General features: G+C 46.5%; 1 protein-coding gene across 5 annotated transcripts; it reads left to right on the plus strand.

The window, feature by feature from the left end:
* The first annotated feature begins 3,001 nt into the window (after window positions 1–3,001).
* On the plus strand, window positions 3,002–13,950 carry LOC122392636 (elongin-B-like). 5 transcript variants are annotated; one of them, XM_043387721.1, is made up of 6 exons: window positions 3,067–3,208; window positions 3,769–3,949; window positions 4,855–4,930; window positions 5,355–5,461; window positions 5,830–5,872; window positions 12,724–13,950. In XM_043387721.1, exons 2-4 carry the CDS (start codon window positions 3,776–3,778, stop codon window positions 5,459–5,461), a joined length of 357 nt encoding a protein of 118 aa, XP_043243656.1. In that variant the 5' UTR covers window positions 3,067–3,208; window positions 3,769–3,775; the 3' UTR covers window positions 5,830–5,872; window positions 12,724–13,950. The 5 variants fall into 5 exon arrangements, with proteins under 5 accessions (XP_043243653.1, XP_043243654.1, XP_043243655.1 ...); XM_043387722.1 differs by lacking the exon at window positions 5,830–5,872 and adding an exon at window positions 5,903–5,945; XM_043387718.1 differs by lacking the exon at window positions 5,830–5,872 and having other exon boundaries at window positions 3,002–3,208; window positions 5,355–5,504.
* The last annotated feature ends 5,477 nt before the right edge of the window (window positions 13,951–19,427 follow it).

The raw sequence follows: 19,427 nt of genomic DNA on the forward strand, positions 1-19,427 counted from the left end.
GGCCCTGGCGGACGGAACGTGAACTAGCGCTGATGGTTTCTGACGCTAGAGGACAGGAAATGTGCTGGGCCTATGACGTCATAGATAGCTTCAGGGTGATGAGATCTCAGATTGCTAAATTGCAAGAAGTTGGTGATTGAAACACTTGCGCCACATTTGCATCATTTGTTGACTTGCTTCCAAGGCTATATAAACCAGGTAGAACGCTCCGGGAAAAAAGTTGGGAACAATAAATTAGTTGCGGCATTCCCTGATGACGCGAATGTGGGTCAGCGGCCGGCGGCCGGCCGCCGCTAACACTGTATGAGGAGGGATGCGCGGAACTTTTGCTTGTTGGTGATTGCGCTAGGCAGTTAAATGGTAATGTTAGGATATGTTTCGAAAGTAAATTGAACGACGCTTCGAACGCCGTCAATGAATTTGCGATACGACGACTATTTGTTTAGTTAGAGCCGGCGAACTTTTACCTTCCGACCGCGCGCGGAGGCGATATGGTGCCACACTGGGGGTTTTTACGATAGCTCAAAATTCTTTTGAGATAAAGAGATGAAATTTGACATGTCCTATCTTTTGATCAAGCTGGATCTTATGGTACACGTCGCATATTTAAGGTAGGTCAGGTTGTTGACCTATGTTGTCGCTCGTGAGCCTCTGCACAGTCCAAAAACAACGCAATTTCTGAACACTCAGTGCCAAGAAATCCTTCACAGAAAGATGACACTTGGCAGAAAGAAGAGTTGTCGGTTTCTTACCGTTCGTATGTGTTGTGTTTTCACAAGAGTTTAGTAAGGTCAGGTCCGTCACGTGACCTCCCCTCATAACTCAATAGGTTTACTATCATAGAAGCGTTTATCAATCGCCGGAAATCTTAGCCAATCCCACTGGACACTGGATCCATACCCACATGGGGCCCTCCTGACTGGCCACTCCCTCTGAAATCCACAATAACATTGGGCTGCGGCCACGGTTATGTATTAATGCTTTTCACTAACAGAAATACAACTTCAACCAGCACAGTGCACGCCGCCACAACAGTCCGACCCACGTCCCTGATATCGACTAGCTCCCGGCCGGGTGCACATACGCGGAGCCAATCAGTCCGAATGAGACCTGCAGCTTACAATTGCTGTGTCGCATGGCGCATGGCACAGGACGATTCCTAGCAGCTGTCGGCTGGAGTGGAGAAACAGCACGTTGCGACACACCGCGCCGGCGACAGAGCTCAGCAGGGCTTGTTGGAGGCTGGAGCCGGAGGTAAGGGCGGACACAGGCACAGACATTGCAGGACAAATAACAGGATGTCAGTTAGGGATATAATTCAAGACGAATGATTCAAGACGGACTGAAATAATACACATTTTGCTCACTTGGATACCAATTTCAAACTTGACGTTTATGTATAGCACCATGGAAACAATGGGCACACAGGAAAGAAACAAAAGATGAGGGTTTTTCAACTCAAGGAAGTAAAACAGCCCGAAGTGCAGACAAGCACATGCTTTTGGTAATAGCTATCAGCTGTCCTACTCCTCTTCTCCCTTCATCAACTACTGGACACATTTGAAGCATCACATATAGCACCAATGTCCATAACCAAAGCTTGCAAGTAGTTTTAACTTCTATGAAGCCAAGAGAAATGTGCCTACATCATGCATGTAAACTCAAAATTACACATGCATGACAAAGGAAGCTTATGTAAAGAGAATAGTTGACAAAAGCATCTCATGGTCAAAATTATTCAAAACTGCACACAGGGCAAACATAAAAAGCAGCAAGTGTACTGTTCTGTTATGCTAAGAAATAGTCCAAAACAAGATACAATCTTTTCATGTTTGAACTGGTTGTTCTTCTATGCCCCTTAATCCATATCTTGATTACAGATGGGCTGTTACTGTAGGCTGATAAAGTGACACTTGATTGCCTTTGTGCGAGTTTCAGTTGCAGCCTCCTTGGTACTGCACTGGAAAGCAGATTGAATTGAATGCCTCTGAAAGATAGGAATACAGGCAAAGTTAGCTGTAATAGTGTCAATGATAATAGACATGACATTTTTGTCCTTTGACATACATTTGTTGAAGTACAAAAAGGTACAAAATAAATTGGTTTGTTTCAAGACACGCACACTGCACAAAGCCGCACAGACATTACACAGGGATATGAAATTGGTACACATAAGAATTGATGATTAAAAAGGTCAAAACTTGCAATAATAATTGAAGTAAAAGTTACAATCACAATCATTTGATTTAAAATGACTTGACATAAGTCACAAGACGCAATGCTCCTATTCTTTTATGCTTTCATTATCCTCCACATATCAACCAGCTTGATACCAGGCTGTGCAATAGTGTGTACATATTACATAACCCCATGTTGCCATTTTATTAGAGCAAGTGGGGTTACAACAACAATGCTAATGTCAAACCCACATCTGCAACCCGTACTGCAGTTTCAATCACCTTACAAGCACACCTTCTGGCAGTTTGATAGGCAGAATGGTCATTACTACTTTCCCCTGATATTCAACACATATTCCCTTTATACAGATACAGTTTAGACCTGGTTATGGCAAGCACTTTCGAGAAAAGATATCATTAAAGTCCAAGACAAAGGTCGAGAGAAACAACACCAACATAAAACACCGACTAAGTAGCACTAATACTGTCAAATTCATAAAAATATATACATGAGTCGATCAGAAATTCACTGTAGATTTCGAAAATGGTGTCAAATGCCACTCAAATACCCCCATTCGCATGTACCAAGCAATAAAACACTGACCTTAAATTCCGCGTGCCATTCTCCATAGGCCACTGTGTATTAAATAACGCGTTCACTGATAGCAAAAAATGAGACCCACATATGACGCGTTTGCTACCAGCCAATCAGCGCTCGAGTTACCGAGCGCTGATTGGTGGAGAGGGCCGTCGTCAGCAGCTAATTACACGTTGTTTTCCTTGAACATGTGCGTGAGCGCTGATGCTGCTCACGGGCTGTTGCCATTTTTCGTAATGCTGAAGGCACGGGAGCGAACCCCCCTGCTTGCTTCCGCGGCATTGCGCGTTTGATGTGAATCGATTACCTATTGAATACTGTGTTGTGATTTTTGTCCTTTGTCTTGAACAATAATCACCCAAGGCCTGGCATTGATTTAAAACGGGTCTATCAGTTGAAAGCATTTGCAACAGAAGTAAAGCATTCTTTTAAGGTAGCTACACTAGTCTCAAACTAAAACCAAGGTCAACTAGAACTGCTTACTCAATTGTTGTCTGTTTTCAATAGGACCAAGATTAGGATGTGTTTTAGAGTTTAAAGTCTGATAAATTCTATAAATTCTCGCTGAAATTGTTGTTCCCCTTAACATAAACACATTGACATTAAATGAGGAAGTGGCAGGGGCGCGGGAACTACTTTCCGACTGGGGGGGCACACCATAATAGAGATTAACCTAGGGTACCCCCAAATCTAGTTTTCTCACCGGTTTTAGGCCACTTATTTTTCACCCCTCGGCTTTTTCAACAAAAAAAGAAAACATTTGCAAAAAAGTGTGGTATTCCGTCTCAAAGCTGTGGCCCCCACGGCCCCAGAGTTGGGGGGGCAAGCTGCCCCCACTGCCCCCCCGGCTCCCGCGCCTATGGGAAGTGGAAGTGCTTGGTGGAAAGAAGAATTGTGTAAATCAGCCTTTGTCCATTTTTTAGAATTATACAGCATGCATGTCATAAAACAAACATCACAGACTGTCAATGACCTGCTGCGCCTCGCCCACAGCTTCACCATGGACATCTACATGATGATCCGTCGTCAGAAGACCACCATCTTCACCGACGCCAAAGAGAATACGTCCGTGATGGAGCTGAAGCGGATCTTGGAGGGGATCCTGAAGGTGTCTCCAGAGAACCAGAAACTCTTCAAGGATGAAACAGAGATGGAGGACACCAAAACTCTTCAGGTGGGTGGGGTATTGTTCAGGCAGAGAATGGAGATATAGGTAACTTTGAAGTATGATGTCAAAGTCTGAGGGGATAGTAATGAATCTTCATGAATAACTTGTCTTTAGTGTTGTGAACCATGCGTCATCACCATCATGATGTCAATGGGGGAGAAAAAGACTTCTTGTGTGATGCCCCATGTTTGTTGGCTGAAAGGTACTGGTAACTGGTAAGGGTCTTTTCTTGGCTCTCTCAAAGCTTCCTGGCTTAAATAGGAAACATTGTCATCCAGTTATCATATTCAAATCAAGGCTTACAATGTGTATAGCTGCATTTTAGTTTGCCAGTATATTATGACTTTTGAGAAATAATTTTCGGTAATCTTATGTTCTTTCCTTGCATTGATCCATGGTTATTTAGGTACTTACCTGGGCTTATCCTGACCTCTAGGTAAGCCTGACATGCTATATATGAACTAAACCCTGACTTCAGACCCACGAGATGGCAGGAGTGTCCCCACAATAACGAGTTCCGGCCCTAGGCTGAGAGATCGGCGAATGCCTGGGGCGAAGCTATGGGGTGTTCGGGTCTGAGCCCAAGACCTGCTGTCGGCCTGAGGCCGGTCAAAACAACCCTGATGCCCACGCATGTTCACACGCATAGGAAGGTCGGAGCGAACTGCCCGTTTGTTGGTTCTGGGCCGGGCCGGATTCGGCCAGTACTGTCATCTGTTGCCTGTCGCCCAAACCCAATACAATTCATTTTCGATGAATTGCTAATAAATTGGGCATTGTTGCCAGGGTCTGGCATAACTGAATTGTTCCTTTACATTGCATAACAAATCCGGCCTCAACCCTCACATTGTTTGGTCCAGTTTAGCGTAGAACTGACTAAATGCGTCTAAGAGCCTGTTTCTATCCCGCAGGACTGTGGTCTAACGTCATCCACTGCGCAGGCGCACAAGCCCGCCACTCTGGTGCTCTGCTTCCGTCAGGAGGACGGTAAGATGTCGATACCGATGGCTGTATTCAGTGGTGGCCGGTGTAGATAAGATATTGATCATTGATGCCGATGGAAGATTCAACAGTGTGGGTGAAATGTGGACGCCTAAAGCCAGGCTCATGAGTACCAATTATACTGAGCCGCCCTTTGCACCCAATGAATGTAGACTTACTGCAACTAGCTCCTCCATGTTACATTGAATTTTAAGATTGGAAACGTAAGACTCTGGTATTAGCATAACATTTGCTGTGCCCACAAAGTCCATACCAAATGCAAGTTTTAACTTTGACATGAGACACTTGCGCACTGAGAAGAATGGTGCATCTCAACGACATACCTACTGTAGCTTCCAGGTGGATTATTGTGTAGGTGCTGATGCTGCTGCTCACCCGTCACTGACCTCACCCTTGTCGCGTCCGCCAGGCGAGTTTGAGGCGCCGGAGGTAGTGCCCTACTCGACCCCACCGGAGCTGCCCGATGTGATGAGGCCGCAACAGGAGACCGCCCCTGCCGAGCAGATCGCCTCCTGAACTCCCCAAACGGTGCCGAAACCCCCTGTACAGTCCTATAACGGTGAGTGGCGAGAGGTCTGTCGCCTCCTGAACTCCCCCAAACGGTGCCGAAACCCCCTGTACAGTCCTATAACGGTGAGTGGCGAGAGGTCTGTCGCCTCCTGAACTCCCCCAACCGGTGCCGACCGAACCCCTGTACAGTCCTATAACGGTGAGTGGCGAGAGGTCTGTCGCCTCCTGAACTCCCCCAAACGGTGCCGAAACCCTGTACAGTCCTATAACGGTGAGTGGCGAGAGGTCTGTCGCCTCCTGAACTCCCCCAACCGGTGACGAAACCCCTGTACAGTCCTATAACGGTGAGTGGCGAGAGGTCTGTCGCCTCCTGAACTCCCCCAAACGGTGCCGAAACCCCTGTACAGTCCTATAACGGTGAGTGGCGAGAGGTCTGTCGCCTCCTGAACTCCCCCAAACGGTGCCGAACCCCCTGTACAGTCCTATAACGGTGAGTGGCGAGAGGTCTGTCGCCTCCTGAACTCCCCCAAACGGTGCCGACCGAACCCCTGTACAGTCCTATATTGGTGAGTGACCTAACCTAGCCTAACCGAGAATTCTGATGGCCCTTTGATTTAACCCCGTCGCCGAACCCCTGCACAGTCCTTATAACGGTGAGTAACGGAGGTCTTATTGCCTCCTGAACTACCCTACCCATTGCCGAACCCGGCCTGTACATTGTAGAGTGACTGTGAGTAACGAGAGGTCAGAGTCCTGAAAGGTTCGAATGTCACCAAGCCCTGTACAGCTGCTCATAACGGTAAGTGACCCGAGGAGTGACCTCCACCCAGCCTCGATGGTCGTCAAGTCCAGTACATTGACTCACCCTGCCCTAGACCACGGGGAGTCGCATTTCGAGTCTTTCCCCCATCGTACCTATGTTCTCCTGATGTTACCAGGCGGTATAAGTGAAGACCGGTCTGACAGACCAAACCTGACACTGCCGCGTACTGAATAGGCTTCCAGAATAGACCAGCCAGTGACCTCTAAAAGAGATGCAGACGAGCCAATTTTGTACATTCAATAGCGTCCTCGGGGAGGTCGTTAACCCATTCAGGCCCAGACGGTGCAACCCTTTTGCTAGCGAGAAATGCAGGTGCTTTTGGTTCCTTTCAGCTGATGTGAGTGTGCGTGACAGTATGCCACTAGCTGTTGCTTCTTTATTCGGATGTACTTTCACAGAGACTGAAATTCCTCAGAAAAGGTTGAGCTCAACTCGTTTTTATGTTGAAAAGATGCTGGTGGGTGGCAGCGGAGCTTACGCTTAGTAACGCCGGTGTAGGGGGCAGCACGGGAGTCAAGTCAGCCCGGGAAAAGCCATTTGACATTGACGGCCATAGAGAGAAGAGCAGATTCTCACGCCTGTCCGTTAGGATAGTGGAAAAACTGCTTGATGTTAATTGCTTAGAGGCTGACTTTCATTGCAAAAATTGCATCAAAAGTAAAGTACCATCGACCGTACCCATTTCTTCACATGGCATAAGGGTGCCGGCTATACCCGAACTAGCACGCCAATGTTGTTGTATCACTTGTAGTGCGCGCTCCATGAGGGTGCATATAACCATCATAGGCATTGCCCTCCATGAAAATTTTACCAATCCCTTCCACTGGCTGATACTTCGTAAAAGCTGCCGTTGTTCTTCTGTCTCGATTAGCGCCTTCAATGCCGTGATTGGCATTTATACGCCACGCTTTGAGTGGTTAAAATAGCTTACACGAGAAAAGCCAGGTTGAGTTGTTTCTCAGAAAGGCACCCCATCGTTGTTAGGATTTGGCGGCACTACTGCGCACACCGTCCTGCAGCTTTCTGTCTGGTGATTGGTCTTCGGTTATAAGTATTGTCGGGCTTCCAATATGGCATTCCACACACATTGACGGACGAATGAACGTGCTCTCGAATGTTCAGTCGCGTTGTGATACCGTCGTTTATTGCAATGCTAATTTATTCGTCTTTGTCAATTAATTGACGCCAACCTCGTCGATATGTTTTCCTAAGACGCTATCAGACGTTGGGGATGGACTTTTATTGATTAATAATACAAATTACGCTGAATAGGTGAAGGATAGATATCATTACGGCCCGCCCACGGGTTCCGTTTCAGCGTTACCCACCGAACCATACTTTACCACAGTGTAAAATGTTTACTTCACCGTTACCTGTGCAGATGAAAAAAAGTTTTGTTTTTTACCAGGCAGTGATGAAAAAAATTGACCGATCTTAACATGCAATGATGATTTTTACACTAACGGGTGCTATGATGAAAAGAATGACAACCTGTTCTAGATAAAACATTGTTTTAGATGGGCACACGTTGAAAATATAAGCAAATGGGCTAAAATTTCATCGTATCAGTATGGACCTATGGTCATTATTCACAAGTTATGGGCAACAATCAGCACCATCTTCTCTGATCAGAGAGGATAGTGCTCGAGTTGAAGGTGAAAAACTTCTTCACAATGTAAAATTAACATAATTCTGAAAATAAAAATACCTACCAGGTTTCAGAGAGCTACCCAGCGACGCATTATCATTACGTTGCTTATATCATAGATAACAGTAGAACTGGATTTGACACGAACACTGCCTATCTGCAGTAGGGGACCCAAAAATGTCAATGATATCGATCAGCCTCGGAACGCAACCGCATGTCTCAGAGGCATGCGGTTTTCTGCTATGAGTAGCCCCATTGGCCCCGCTTCATTCACTACTATTGGCTATTCATGTGTAAGGTGCCCACAAGTCGGAATCACGTGCCTCGTGGGTGGTGTCCACAGGGGCCTTTTCGCCTCTCCTCTGAAATGAACGGTCCAATCCCAAGTAAAATATACGTGTATATATCGCAGTTTTCATTAATATATATTTGCGAAATTTATTTCCCGAATATATAGCACTAACTGCGCCACTTCATGCAATCAGATTCAGGCCTGTGTATTGGAAGTTATATTTTTCCGACATATATTAAATAACCAGCATGTTTAGATAAACAACCAAAAATAATTATACAGCCAGCATGTCCAGTATGCTCAGCTCATCTCTGTTTGGGCCTTACCAGCCTGCATGCGGCTCTTAGAATCACGTCGTAGGGCACCTGTGATCCGTGTGCCTTGGTGACACAGGGAGGCCAACCTTGCGGGGCTAACAGTGTATCAATTGTTCAGTTGACTTGCCTTTTTCAGCCAGTCTGCCCTTTTCCATACTTCAAAGCGTGCTGACGGTCGCTCATGGCCTCCTGCTTGAGGCAGCCAGCTGAATAGTCTTAGAGGCGCGTGGGGGCATCTGACGGCCCTCGCCACCGTCACTAAACCGTGCTGCCTCACGTCACTGATTGGAGGGAAGATGAGACCAAAGATGCGGCAGCGCACCATCACCAGCGTCGGGGATCGCATCAAAACGTGATTCAGACAACCGGTCTCTTGCAGGCACTTCAATGCGCCATTGCAGTTCATGTTGTATTCGTAGTCGTAACATTCGATGAATTCCGGTGACGGATGAACAGATGCTATGCAAAGCCGGGTCAGTGTCCTCGGTCACTCTTGGGTGGTTCCCACTGCGTCCGCCCTTTTCTAGCAGCGCGCGAGGCGGTGGAAGACGCTCCTCATCATTGTGAGGTACCAGCCAGCTAACGAACAGGGCAGTGGCGCAGGCACGTGGGTCTCCTATCGCTGTTCAGCATATATTATGACAATGTGGTCAGATACATCCTCTTGGATGAGAGCTGCTTTGAAGCTGCAGAAACGTCTGTGGAAAGCTGCTCCAGGCGCTCATTCCCCGGTAACCGCTTTGGGGTGGTATCCACAGGGCAGAATCGGCGTGCAATCACTCGCTTCAACTCCAACAGACAAGTTGAAATCAAGATTACATGATGCGTTCTCTGTGCCGTGAGCCCCCCATCTGCAGCTTTCAGATGACCAACTACACGTCGGTGCAGTGCTGACCAGCACCAGGAACGATCAGCCCCGTTCCGTACCCTGAGCAGAGAGAGCCAGCGTCGCCTCACAGCTCGCGTGATTTGTCTCCCAGCAGCACCAGTAAGGCTTCCGTACCTTCGTTGGTGATTTTCTGTTCTGAGTCCACTGTAAGTACCAACTGGATAAGTCCAGATCGTACATACATCCCGCCACAGCCTATTTGCTGGTGAGGGATGAGCTTTTGAACCACGGTCAGTGGTCACGTAGATCAGGCTAGTGAAGACGACGCGCTCCACTAACTCAGATTATAGGCGTTGGTAGGCGCGGTCGATCAGTATGAGTAAGAAAGACTTTACTTGTCTTACTTCGGAAAGCTTTTTGGTCACAATTCACAGTAGCAAGTAGCGTCTCCTCAGTTACAAGGTGGCCCACAAAGGGGATAGGTTGACTCAATTCACTGATACTCGGCTCTTCGCAACTTCTTCCAGACGTTTGCTGAGCTCGCCTGCAGCTAGGTTCATGGTACCCTGAGAACTTCACTCTCAAGCCATTGTTGTGCTAAACAAAGGCAAAACTTGGTAAAATTATGAAATAAATGTAAAACTGAAGCTATCAACAAAATCATAGCAAAACGTTTAAAACCGAAATGTCGCAAATTTTTGGTGAATTTTGTGGCCGTTTCCAATGAGATTCACTGGTAAATAGGCATAATGCACGTGCTTTTTCAGTTTTCAACTGCTGCCAAAAGATACATCATATTTTGGGGTCCCCTATTGCAGTTCATCGAACTTCGTGTCAAATCCAGTTCTACTGTTATCTATGCTTATATATATCCTGATCATTACCCTCTCTGAAAACGGAAGGCACGCGACGCGTTGTTTGCGCCGTAGTTTGTCACGCTGGCGCCAGCAAATGCGGCTACTAAATAATTGCGTTGCATTAAACCGAACCCGGCCCCCGACACCGTAAGAGGTGCAATTTCCCTCGAGACATTACCCAGCCTGCATGGCATCAAATCGGAAGAAACTTGCACCACACAGTTCAAAAATGATCGAGGTTGTCACATATGTATAGTATTTGCCATATCTTTCATCAAATCATGAGATAGCTTGCGTCCATGTTGCAGCCTGGACACCAGTCCGAGGATGAAATTTTTGTTCATTTTCGAAAGGCAATATTTTTATATCAACAGCAATCTAAGAGTTTGTATGTATCTTATAACGAAGTCCAGTGTCTTATCTTCTAAAAAATGCATTACAGTCATAAAAATATTGACTAGACTCCCTACAAGCATTCTCGACTGGTGACTAAAAATCGAAGAATTTTTCATCCTCGGACACTCTGTAAGAAAACAGCTATAATTTCCCTAATATTCAATATTTTTCGATTATATCTTCAGCAAACATGGAGAACGATCCATTTAACATGCTAATCCAAACAGCAGATGATTTGGAAACTTCATGAAGGCGTGAGAGATCCCCGCGGTTACCTGGAAAATTTCATCCTCAGCCTGGCCTTTTTAATGCTTTTTCATCCTAATTTCATCATTCAGTTGTAGAACTAGTTTAATGCAATTCTTCAGGGAATGTTTATACAAAAGCAATAATTTAATTTAATTTTAATTTTTAGACATTATTTGATTGATAATATTGTATTATCGAGTGTATTTATCTGCACTTACCTACACCTTTTTATTGTTCTGTTTCTTTTTTTAATCGAGGCAATCACGAAGCGCATGATACATACACTGTGCTGAGATATTTCCATGTGTCATTACCATCATTGCTGATTGGAAAGGAAGGTGCGTATAATTTATCATATTTTTTGTGGTTTTCATGATAGGTGCAGTTTTTAACCTTCTAACATTATTTTGGGACATTTTAACCGATTTGAATAGGGATTTGGTGCATTTGTGTTGAAAGATGAAAATTATGAGCCAGGATGAAAAATTAGCAGATTTCATTAACTGTGATTTTCCAGGCTAATACCGGAAAATTTTTACACTGCTTTACCAGGTACTGTTTCTGCGTTGGTCGAGCACACAAACAGCCCCACGGAATGGGCGGAAAGCCGACTGCCCTAGGCCCTGACAGTAGGCCGGGCTAAATGAAGGTCCCATTCTGCGCCGCCGCTCTCGTTCTAATTAACCCCGTCATTACTGCGTCGATGCTAGGACGGTAGCTATTCCCAAACGAAGCGGCCGGAGCTCAGCCATCGAGTACTGAGAAAAGTCAGCGTGGCACGGGTGTTCATTTCGTGTTGCGATTAATTCCGAAATCCACACCGGGTCGGTGGGCAAATGAAGGCGCGTGTGTGGTAACAATGAGGTAAATTAATAGTGAGATGTTGAACGCCTTGTTATAATTATTCTACTGGTGAGACTACACGCAGCTAATCGTACTACACAAAGTAGTCAAAAATGCGTTTAGGTAGCACCCTGTCCTATCATAGCTCATAGCATAATTGGAATTGGAATGAGTCAACAATATCGATAAAAGGCGTCGCAGTGTTGACATTATATTGTAGCAAGACCAACGCAGAGGCGCAAATCTCTCTCTACAGTTGGTCACCCCTACTATGATTAGCGATTGCAGATAAGAAAATCGGATAACACAGTTTTTCTTCCACAGAATTATTCCACTGTCATTTTGCTGGCTATACCCAGGTAGCAATGATGATCAGTTTCGGGTCATACCTCGGTATTATTACAGGCTAATATTGCCTTTCCTTAGTTCTTAACAACAGCGACTAATCCCAGAACGCTCCTCGCATCACCACTCCATTCCACTGCTCGTGTCCTTCCGGCGCCTTGGCTTCAGCCTGGCTGCATCTGGGTAAACAGAATATACTCCTCCTACCTGACTGCACGAGACAGCGGACGCCACTTTAACAAACCGGTTGTTGGTTAGCCTGTAGCCAGCATCCGCCTTACTTGGGAAATGCTGCAGAGTGGCTGCTCTGTAGACGCTGGCTACGTCGTATTCGGTGTGAAGCTTGTGTAGGGTGAATTGTGTAACGGACGGAAGGCGAACCAAGTGGAACGGACAGCAACAGCACTTGAGATATAGAAAACACGCCATTGTGGGGACGGCTAAAAGGCTGTCCTTATATTTTAGTATTTATTTGTTGCTGTTTCTTTGTGAGAGAATCTTTTTTCCGCTGTTTTACTCCTTTGTCTTGTTCCGTGATGTGACAATACGCTAGGGTTGGATGACTACACTAATGCTGTGTCTACTCCCGATCGTCACACTCAGTTTCTTTTGTCCTGTGGTCTTTTATGCGCAATACGCGATGTGACTCGACCTCTGTTTTCGTTTTAGCGCGTGTCACATGACTTCACTCCGGTGGGATGGATCGACAACCTCTTCAGACCGTTTAGCCGTCCGTGCCGCCGTGGGGTCTGCCGTCATGGCCAGTTTCTGCAGCGGTACTCCCCCACGAAAAGCACCTGCCTCCGAGAATTTACTGACGTCCACGGGGCTTGTGCAAACGGAATTCAGCGGACGAAATTACATCTGCAACTGAATTTGACTGATGCTGTTTCATACGGATGAACTGGTATCAAGTGAGGAGGCCGAACAGCGCTGCGTTGTCGTCCGAAACTTTGCAATGGTCTGTCGCTGTGTGTCGTTGGTTTGTCAGACTATAAGTTTGTCATTGTGTCAAGATATGTCAAACTTCGATATCCTGGCAGGCTGATAGTGCTCCTGATTGCCAAACAATATATCGAAAATTGTCGGGCTGTGTCACTTTCAATTAGGCATACCAGACCAGTCTACCGGCTCTGCCAGGTCGGTCAGTCTGATGTGATTTTCAGAACCTGTCAGTTCCCTAGAGTCTTATATTCTGTCAGAAGTCCGTCAACGTTATCAGTTTTCGTTGCACTTTGGATCAGTTCGCCGCCCGCGTCCACTACGCCCGTCCATCCTACTCTGTTTGCGGGAAGGGAGGTGGTGTCTCCCCTTCCTTCTGTCTTCGGGGAAGGGCTCGGTGCCTCTTTCTTCCCCCTGTCAGAGAGGAAGGGAAGCTGATGTCTCTCCTTTTCGCCTGGGGGAAGGGGTCGTCGTCTCTTCTTCCCCTGCGGGAGGGGGCCCGTTGTCTACCCCCTGCGGGAAGGGACCCGGTTATCTCTCCCTCCCCTAACTTGCTGTGCCGTTCGTTCGTCTGGTGGGATATCACGTCAGCCGATTGTGAGCAGCTGCTGTAAACGAAGCGACGTCTCGTGACGTTGAAACGTCGGGCAAACTTTGAGCGGACAACGTGCGGACTTTGAGCGGAAGGCGTGCAGACTTTGGGTGGACGACGTGTGGACTTATAACGGACGTCGTGCGGACTTAAGGTGGACGACGTGCGGACTTTGGGCGGACGTGACGTCTCGCAGACGTTAATCAAGTGCGGCGGTGTGATCGCGGACGTCGGCGGAACTTAACGAACGTTCGTGGAAGAAAAGTGTTCCGCACCGCTCATAATTATAGGAGGATTTGTCCCAGCGCTTCGTCTGCGCTCCACGCTTGGTATGGAAAATACATACGAGACGTATATTGTGATGGAAATGTGTTTGTTCCAGGTTGGGAAAATGGGGATCAGGGAGGGCTTTAAAAGGTCGTCACGCGTAAAAGACGGCCAACACAGGGAAAATGAGGCCATTGGGTTGAAATGTCAAATGTTAGTTTGCAGGGTAGCAACTCACATTCTGTGCTAACAATCTTCTATTTGGCATGATGATTCCCAATCATTTAACCCGCGAGTTGCTGGGGGGGGGGGGGGGCGTTAAACGCCCCCACTTTTTTCGCCGGGCCATAGCCGTGCGGCGCGCCAAATTTTGGGTACCTGTAGGGAATTGATTGAAGTTTATTGTGACAAAGTTTCAAAAAAAAAATCGGTCGGAAAACTATTGAGATATCGAGGTTTTAGTGACGTCATGATTTATGAGTTTTCGACCAAAAACGGCATATGTTCAAAAAATCATACAAAATCACAGAATAGACATACAGACATGCCGTAAACGCCATTAAACTGCCAATGCCATGAACAATCAAATGGCTATCTTCGATTATTGATTATCGCTCCGCATTTTCCAAAATCTTGAACTGAATCTTGGCAATTTCTCGTCACTACCTCACGACCATGATACATGCATTTCTTAAATTTAACTTTTTGAGCCAAACGCGTACACATATGATAAAATGAATGTCACCATCGTGTTCTACGCCCCAAATTACCCATAAATCATGCGTCACAGGCTGCGAATATCAGTTTTGATTTTCGGGGATATGTGCCTACCCGGTTGACCTGACCTTGACCCTGACCTATGCTTGACTGACCCCTACATGGAGCTGACACTCTTGTAGGCCTTATATGATGGATTGTGCACCGTTTTGACAGAGTTTATGACGAGAGGCGCCCATTGCGAAGTCCTGAAGTCCATGCTACTGAAAGCCCGATTTCAGGTGTTTGACCTGACCTTGACCCGACCTGTGACCTCAAAATTCAACTTTAAAGTACTCATCTGAAGCGTCTCGTCGCGTTCTTTCGTTTGCCGCCTCGTGCGTTTCGCTGCGCTTATTGGTTCTCAAGTTATCGGTCGGCTGGGGGTGTTTAACGCCCCCCCCCCCCCCCCCAGCAAACGGTGGGTGGCCAAATCCAGCAACTGCCGGGTTAATTTGGTTACACGAAGACGGCTGGGACGCATCACTTCTGTAATAGAGCGTAAAATGTTAACGCCATGTCATTGACCATGCAAGACATACGGCGTGCCCACCTTGGACCTGCCGGAAGCCAGTCGCGATTCCGGGTTCTAAAATATTCCTGACCTTCAGAAGACCTTTAGCGGCAAATGGGTTCAATATATGCCATCAAATGGCATGCACGCCCACACAAAGTGAACAGTGCAACTGTTGCAACTCGGGTGGAAGCTCTGCTTGACTTGTGCTGGAATTTCCCACATAAGGTGTGGTCTTCTTGAAATTCAACAAGTCTCGAGGTGGTTATGGATAAATTCGCGATGGTTCTGTGGCAAAATGAACATAACTATGAACTAGAGGGGGAGAGAGAGAGAGAGAGAGAGAGAGAGAGAGAGAGAGAGAGAGAGAGAGAGAGAGAGAGAGAGAGAGAGAGAGAGAGAGAGAGAGAGAGAGAGAGAGAGAGAGAGAGAGAGAGAGAGTACCTAAGCAAGAGAAAGAGAGCTGGTACCCCTCGAGTGAAGGCTGCCTCCAAAATAGCTGTAGTCATTTCATGATTGTGTCTTGCTGATGTTTGCGACAGGTGACTCGTCACATGTTTTGTCCATTTCCACGAAATGCATGCGAGTCAACCATCTTGTTTTGTGTTTGCCACAGATTTGTTATAGCTTTTGATTTTGATTTGACAAATCTCTCAACTAGCACGTTCCCGGGAGTGAATAAGTTCGGACCCTTGGATTCTGAAAAGTTACCGACGCCGTTATTTCAGGCCGTTGTTGGTTTGGGGAGACTGAGGCCAAGACTGAATGAATGAATGAGTCGGACTGAAGACAGTCGGCCATAATAAGCTTATTGGTCGACTCGTAAGCTTTAACCATCGTGTCGTTATTTTACATCCCCGGTAACAATTCGTTCGCGTGTCTAAGATAAATTTCAAAGAATAAGTTCTTACAGCTTTTCGAATTTTCAATGTTGATCTAAATTTTAGCTTTTCTCCCATGAAAATAAAATTAGACAATTCAAATGGAAGCAAAATCCAGAGCTTACGCCCTCCCCTCCCCTTCTCACTCGTCTTGTGGGAGGATGCGTTCAGGCCCGCGCTAAGTTTTAGTTCAGGATACCTACGTGCTAAGTAACTGGTACGGGTACATCATTAAAGGTGACATTTCCCCGATTCCGACGTTCAGTTCGACATAGCTCCTCAGGGTGTTTCACTAAAATTGTCAAAAAGTAAATGTCTATTAAAGATATATAGAATATGCAAATCACGTGGCTGCGCACGTGGCTTTGTTGCAAATTTTTGGACATTTATTATTTATCCATTTAAGATATATTTTACACTCATACGGAGCGAGGGCAGGAGGCCAAAGTTACTAGTCATTTTTTCCTTATGCAGAACAAGAACAGGTTATTTACACCGCAACAGGAGGGATGAATTACACTTATGTACATTTGGTGCCATCAGAAACATTGAAACCGTATGCCGACTTTTCAGGAAACTTTTTACTCTTTCACCTCGCTACGTTCCAGATTATAAAAGTTTCAAAGGGCTTGTTGAGAGGTTTAAAAGGGTTCCTTCGATGCCGGTTCCAGTCCAAAAAAAAGGCGGGGTTGCCCCCACCTCTCGGCGGAAACCGTTGAAAAGGTCAGGGTCTTTTTGAGGGCCTTTGAAGATAACAAGAAGCTAGTTCCATCATCAGAAATAGCCAGGGCCTTACAAGTTATTAAAATCAACCACTATAACGGCTGTAGCCACCAGGAACTGACTGGACCAGAAGCTCCTGGGCCGAATAATCAGCTGCCTCGCCGCCCGCCCCTGGCCAGCGCGAAGCCCCGATCTGTCACCGCTAAGCATCTGGTTTGGTCAGTGACTCAGTAGCTCTCGCAGAGCTGAGGAAGACTCAAGTCGCATCACTTCGGGAGCTGAAGAGCACAATTCAAGGCTTTGCCGACAGTCTGGACGCTGAAGATGAAAACGGGCTGTGAGGCACCTCCGGACACGTGCCGAAACGGTGCATCAAAAGAAGGGGCAGATGTGTGGAATAGGTTTGAGTGACGGTGATATCGTTTTTATATATTCAAATGTCCAACAATTGCGGATGAAATGATATGCAAATTTCCTTAGAAAACATTGTTATTATGTGCATTATGACCTTTTACTTTTTGACACTTTTAGTGAAACACCCTGTAGCTCAACTGGCTTAGGTATAGCTCGTGAACCAATAGAGCTAGGACATCGCAGAACTCTCTCAATCACAGAAGCCAGTAATAAAATATGCTACATATATGTATTTTATACCGCGGCATGGCAATTACCACAGCCTGCGCCCAGCTAGTGCAATAAATTTATTTGATATACGGAGCTGTCGCCGACACGGACTGCGTCGTCTTGTTGAACACATCAAACCCACCACAGATATTTCAGTCCTGCGATGTCAAATAAATGAAGAACATACCATGGAGCTCATCACTTATATAAACCTCAATAACGCACCGGGGTATTGAATTACCCTTATAAATACCATTCTTATATCTCATATATTGAAAATTTATGCGAGTTATTGATTGGCTAGCTATATAGGGCTGGATGTGAACCTAGCTGTAGCTTGCGGCGTAGCGCGATTGATCACCGAGGTGCTGTGCCCGCGTCAGGTTCGCGGGAAAGATTGTGAATACGACACATATATAGGGTTGTTCACTGCTGCCCGTGGCAATGGCAACAGGTGCCGCCAGCCACCAGTTGACTGGATGGAACAATACCTACTGTCCAAACAGTAAGCATTCTCTCAGCCTCGCACCCGCCGCCACTGAGCAATAGACTGGACATCATGCTCCTAATCTGAACCACAGGCTCATTTTCTATATATAGAGGGAAGTCTAGTTTAGGCATTCAAACTTATGTAACTGTATACCTGGACTGGAAATAAAGAACGTCTGAATCTACGAGAATGACATGCTACGACTTTATCTGACAGCGCAAGTGCGTGATTCGACAGATAAGTTGACCTTATTTCACAGCGCCGCCGAGACTCTTCTTCTGTTTCCACTTTCGCAGAAAGCACCATGAAACATCATCAAGACAGTCCATGTCTTGACGACATCCATGAAACAAGCTCTCACTTGTCAGCACCACGACAAAGTCATCTCCGCTACCAGGAGGGTCGCGGGGGTCCGACCCCAGTCCCAATAATTTTATGATATATAAATAGACGAAATTTAAAAGCAAGAAGAGGGTAGAAAGAGAGAGAGAGAGAGAGAGAGAGAGAGAGAGAGAGAGAGAGAGAGAGAGAGAGAGAGAGAGAGAGAGAGAGAGAGAGAGAGAGAGAGAGAGAGAGAGACAGACAGACAGAGACAGAGAGAGACAGAGACAGAGACAGAGACAGAGACAGAGAGAGGTCAACGCACGATATCTATTGCCGAGATCTCCGTCGCGGTCGACGCGTTGCCGACGCGTCGGCCGATGGTCGGCTGTCGTCGGGCCGTCGAAGTCGGCAGACTCAGTCGCGGCCGGGGACTGGCCGTGATCAGACGCCACTGGCGTGCTGAGGTTAGTCGGTCTTGGCTGCCGCGCTCAGACTGCTGGCTGCGGTAAGAAAGTCTCGGCTGGCTGCTGTGGTCAGACAGTCTTACCTGAAGCTGAGGACAGGTTTTGGCCGGCCACGGTTAGACAGTTTTGATTGTCAGCGGTTAGACGGCCTTGGCAGAGGTTAGAAGGTCTAGCTGCAGCTGAAGACAGACCGTTGACTGGAACGACGCATCTCACAGCTCATTGGCTATATCCGGCACGGCTGCGGACGGCGAAAAGAATTGTGACAGGTAGGTTCAACGGGCAATTAAACAAACATGTGTAGTAAGTAGATAGAAATCGACGTGCAGGAGTAAATGACATATGTGCTTATTTTGGCGATTCGCTTCTCAGAAAATAGGCACCCGAGTGTTTGTGCTCAACAGGTGAGATCCAATTCAATCAAAGTTTGTTTTCGTTTGGAGAGCAAGTTCAAATGGCTCTAACGTAGAAGGTATAGGGTGGGAATAACGTCAGGCAATGAACTCACTCGCTGATTGGTGCCTCTGTACTACATAATTTCCACAAGCGAGTTCTTTCGGAACATCCCTGTGAGAGAGATTAATTTAGGATACTTATTCGCGCCTTCTGTCAAGTCAAATGTCGAAGAAAAATGTAAATAAAAAATAATTCATTATCATGCAGATCATGCAGAAAACTGTTAAAAGATGTAATATATCACCCTTAAGTCAACTTCCCACGATTATGAGCTTTAAAGTTAACCCGGCGCGGCAATTGCTTGGGTATTTCGCCACCCACCGTTTGCTGGGGGGGGGGG

The sequence above is a fragment of the Amphibalanus amphitrite genome, unplaced genomic scaffold (genome assembly GCF_019059575.1).
Source record: "Amphibalanus amphitrite isolate SeventyFive unplaced genomic scaffold, NRLGWU_Aamphi_draft 000494F_arrow, whole genome shotgun sequence".
Lineage (NCBI taxonomy): Eukaryota > Metazoa > Arthropoda > Thecostraca > Balanomorpha > Balanidae > Amphibalanus > Amphibalanus amphitrite.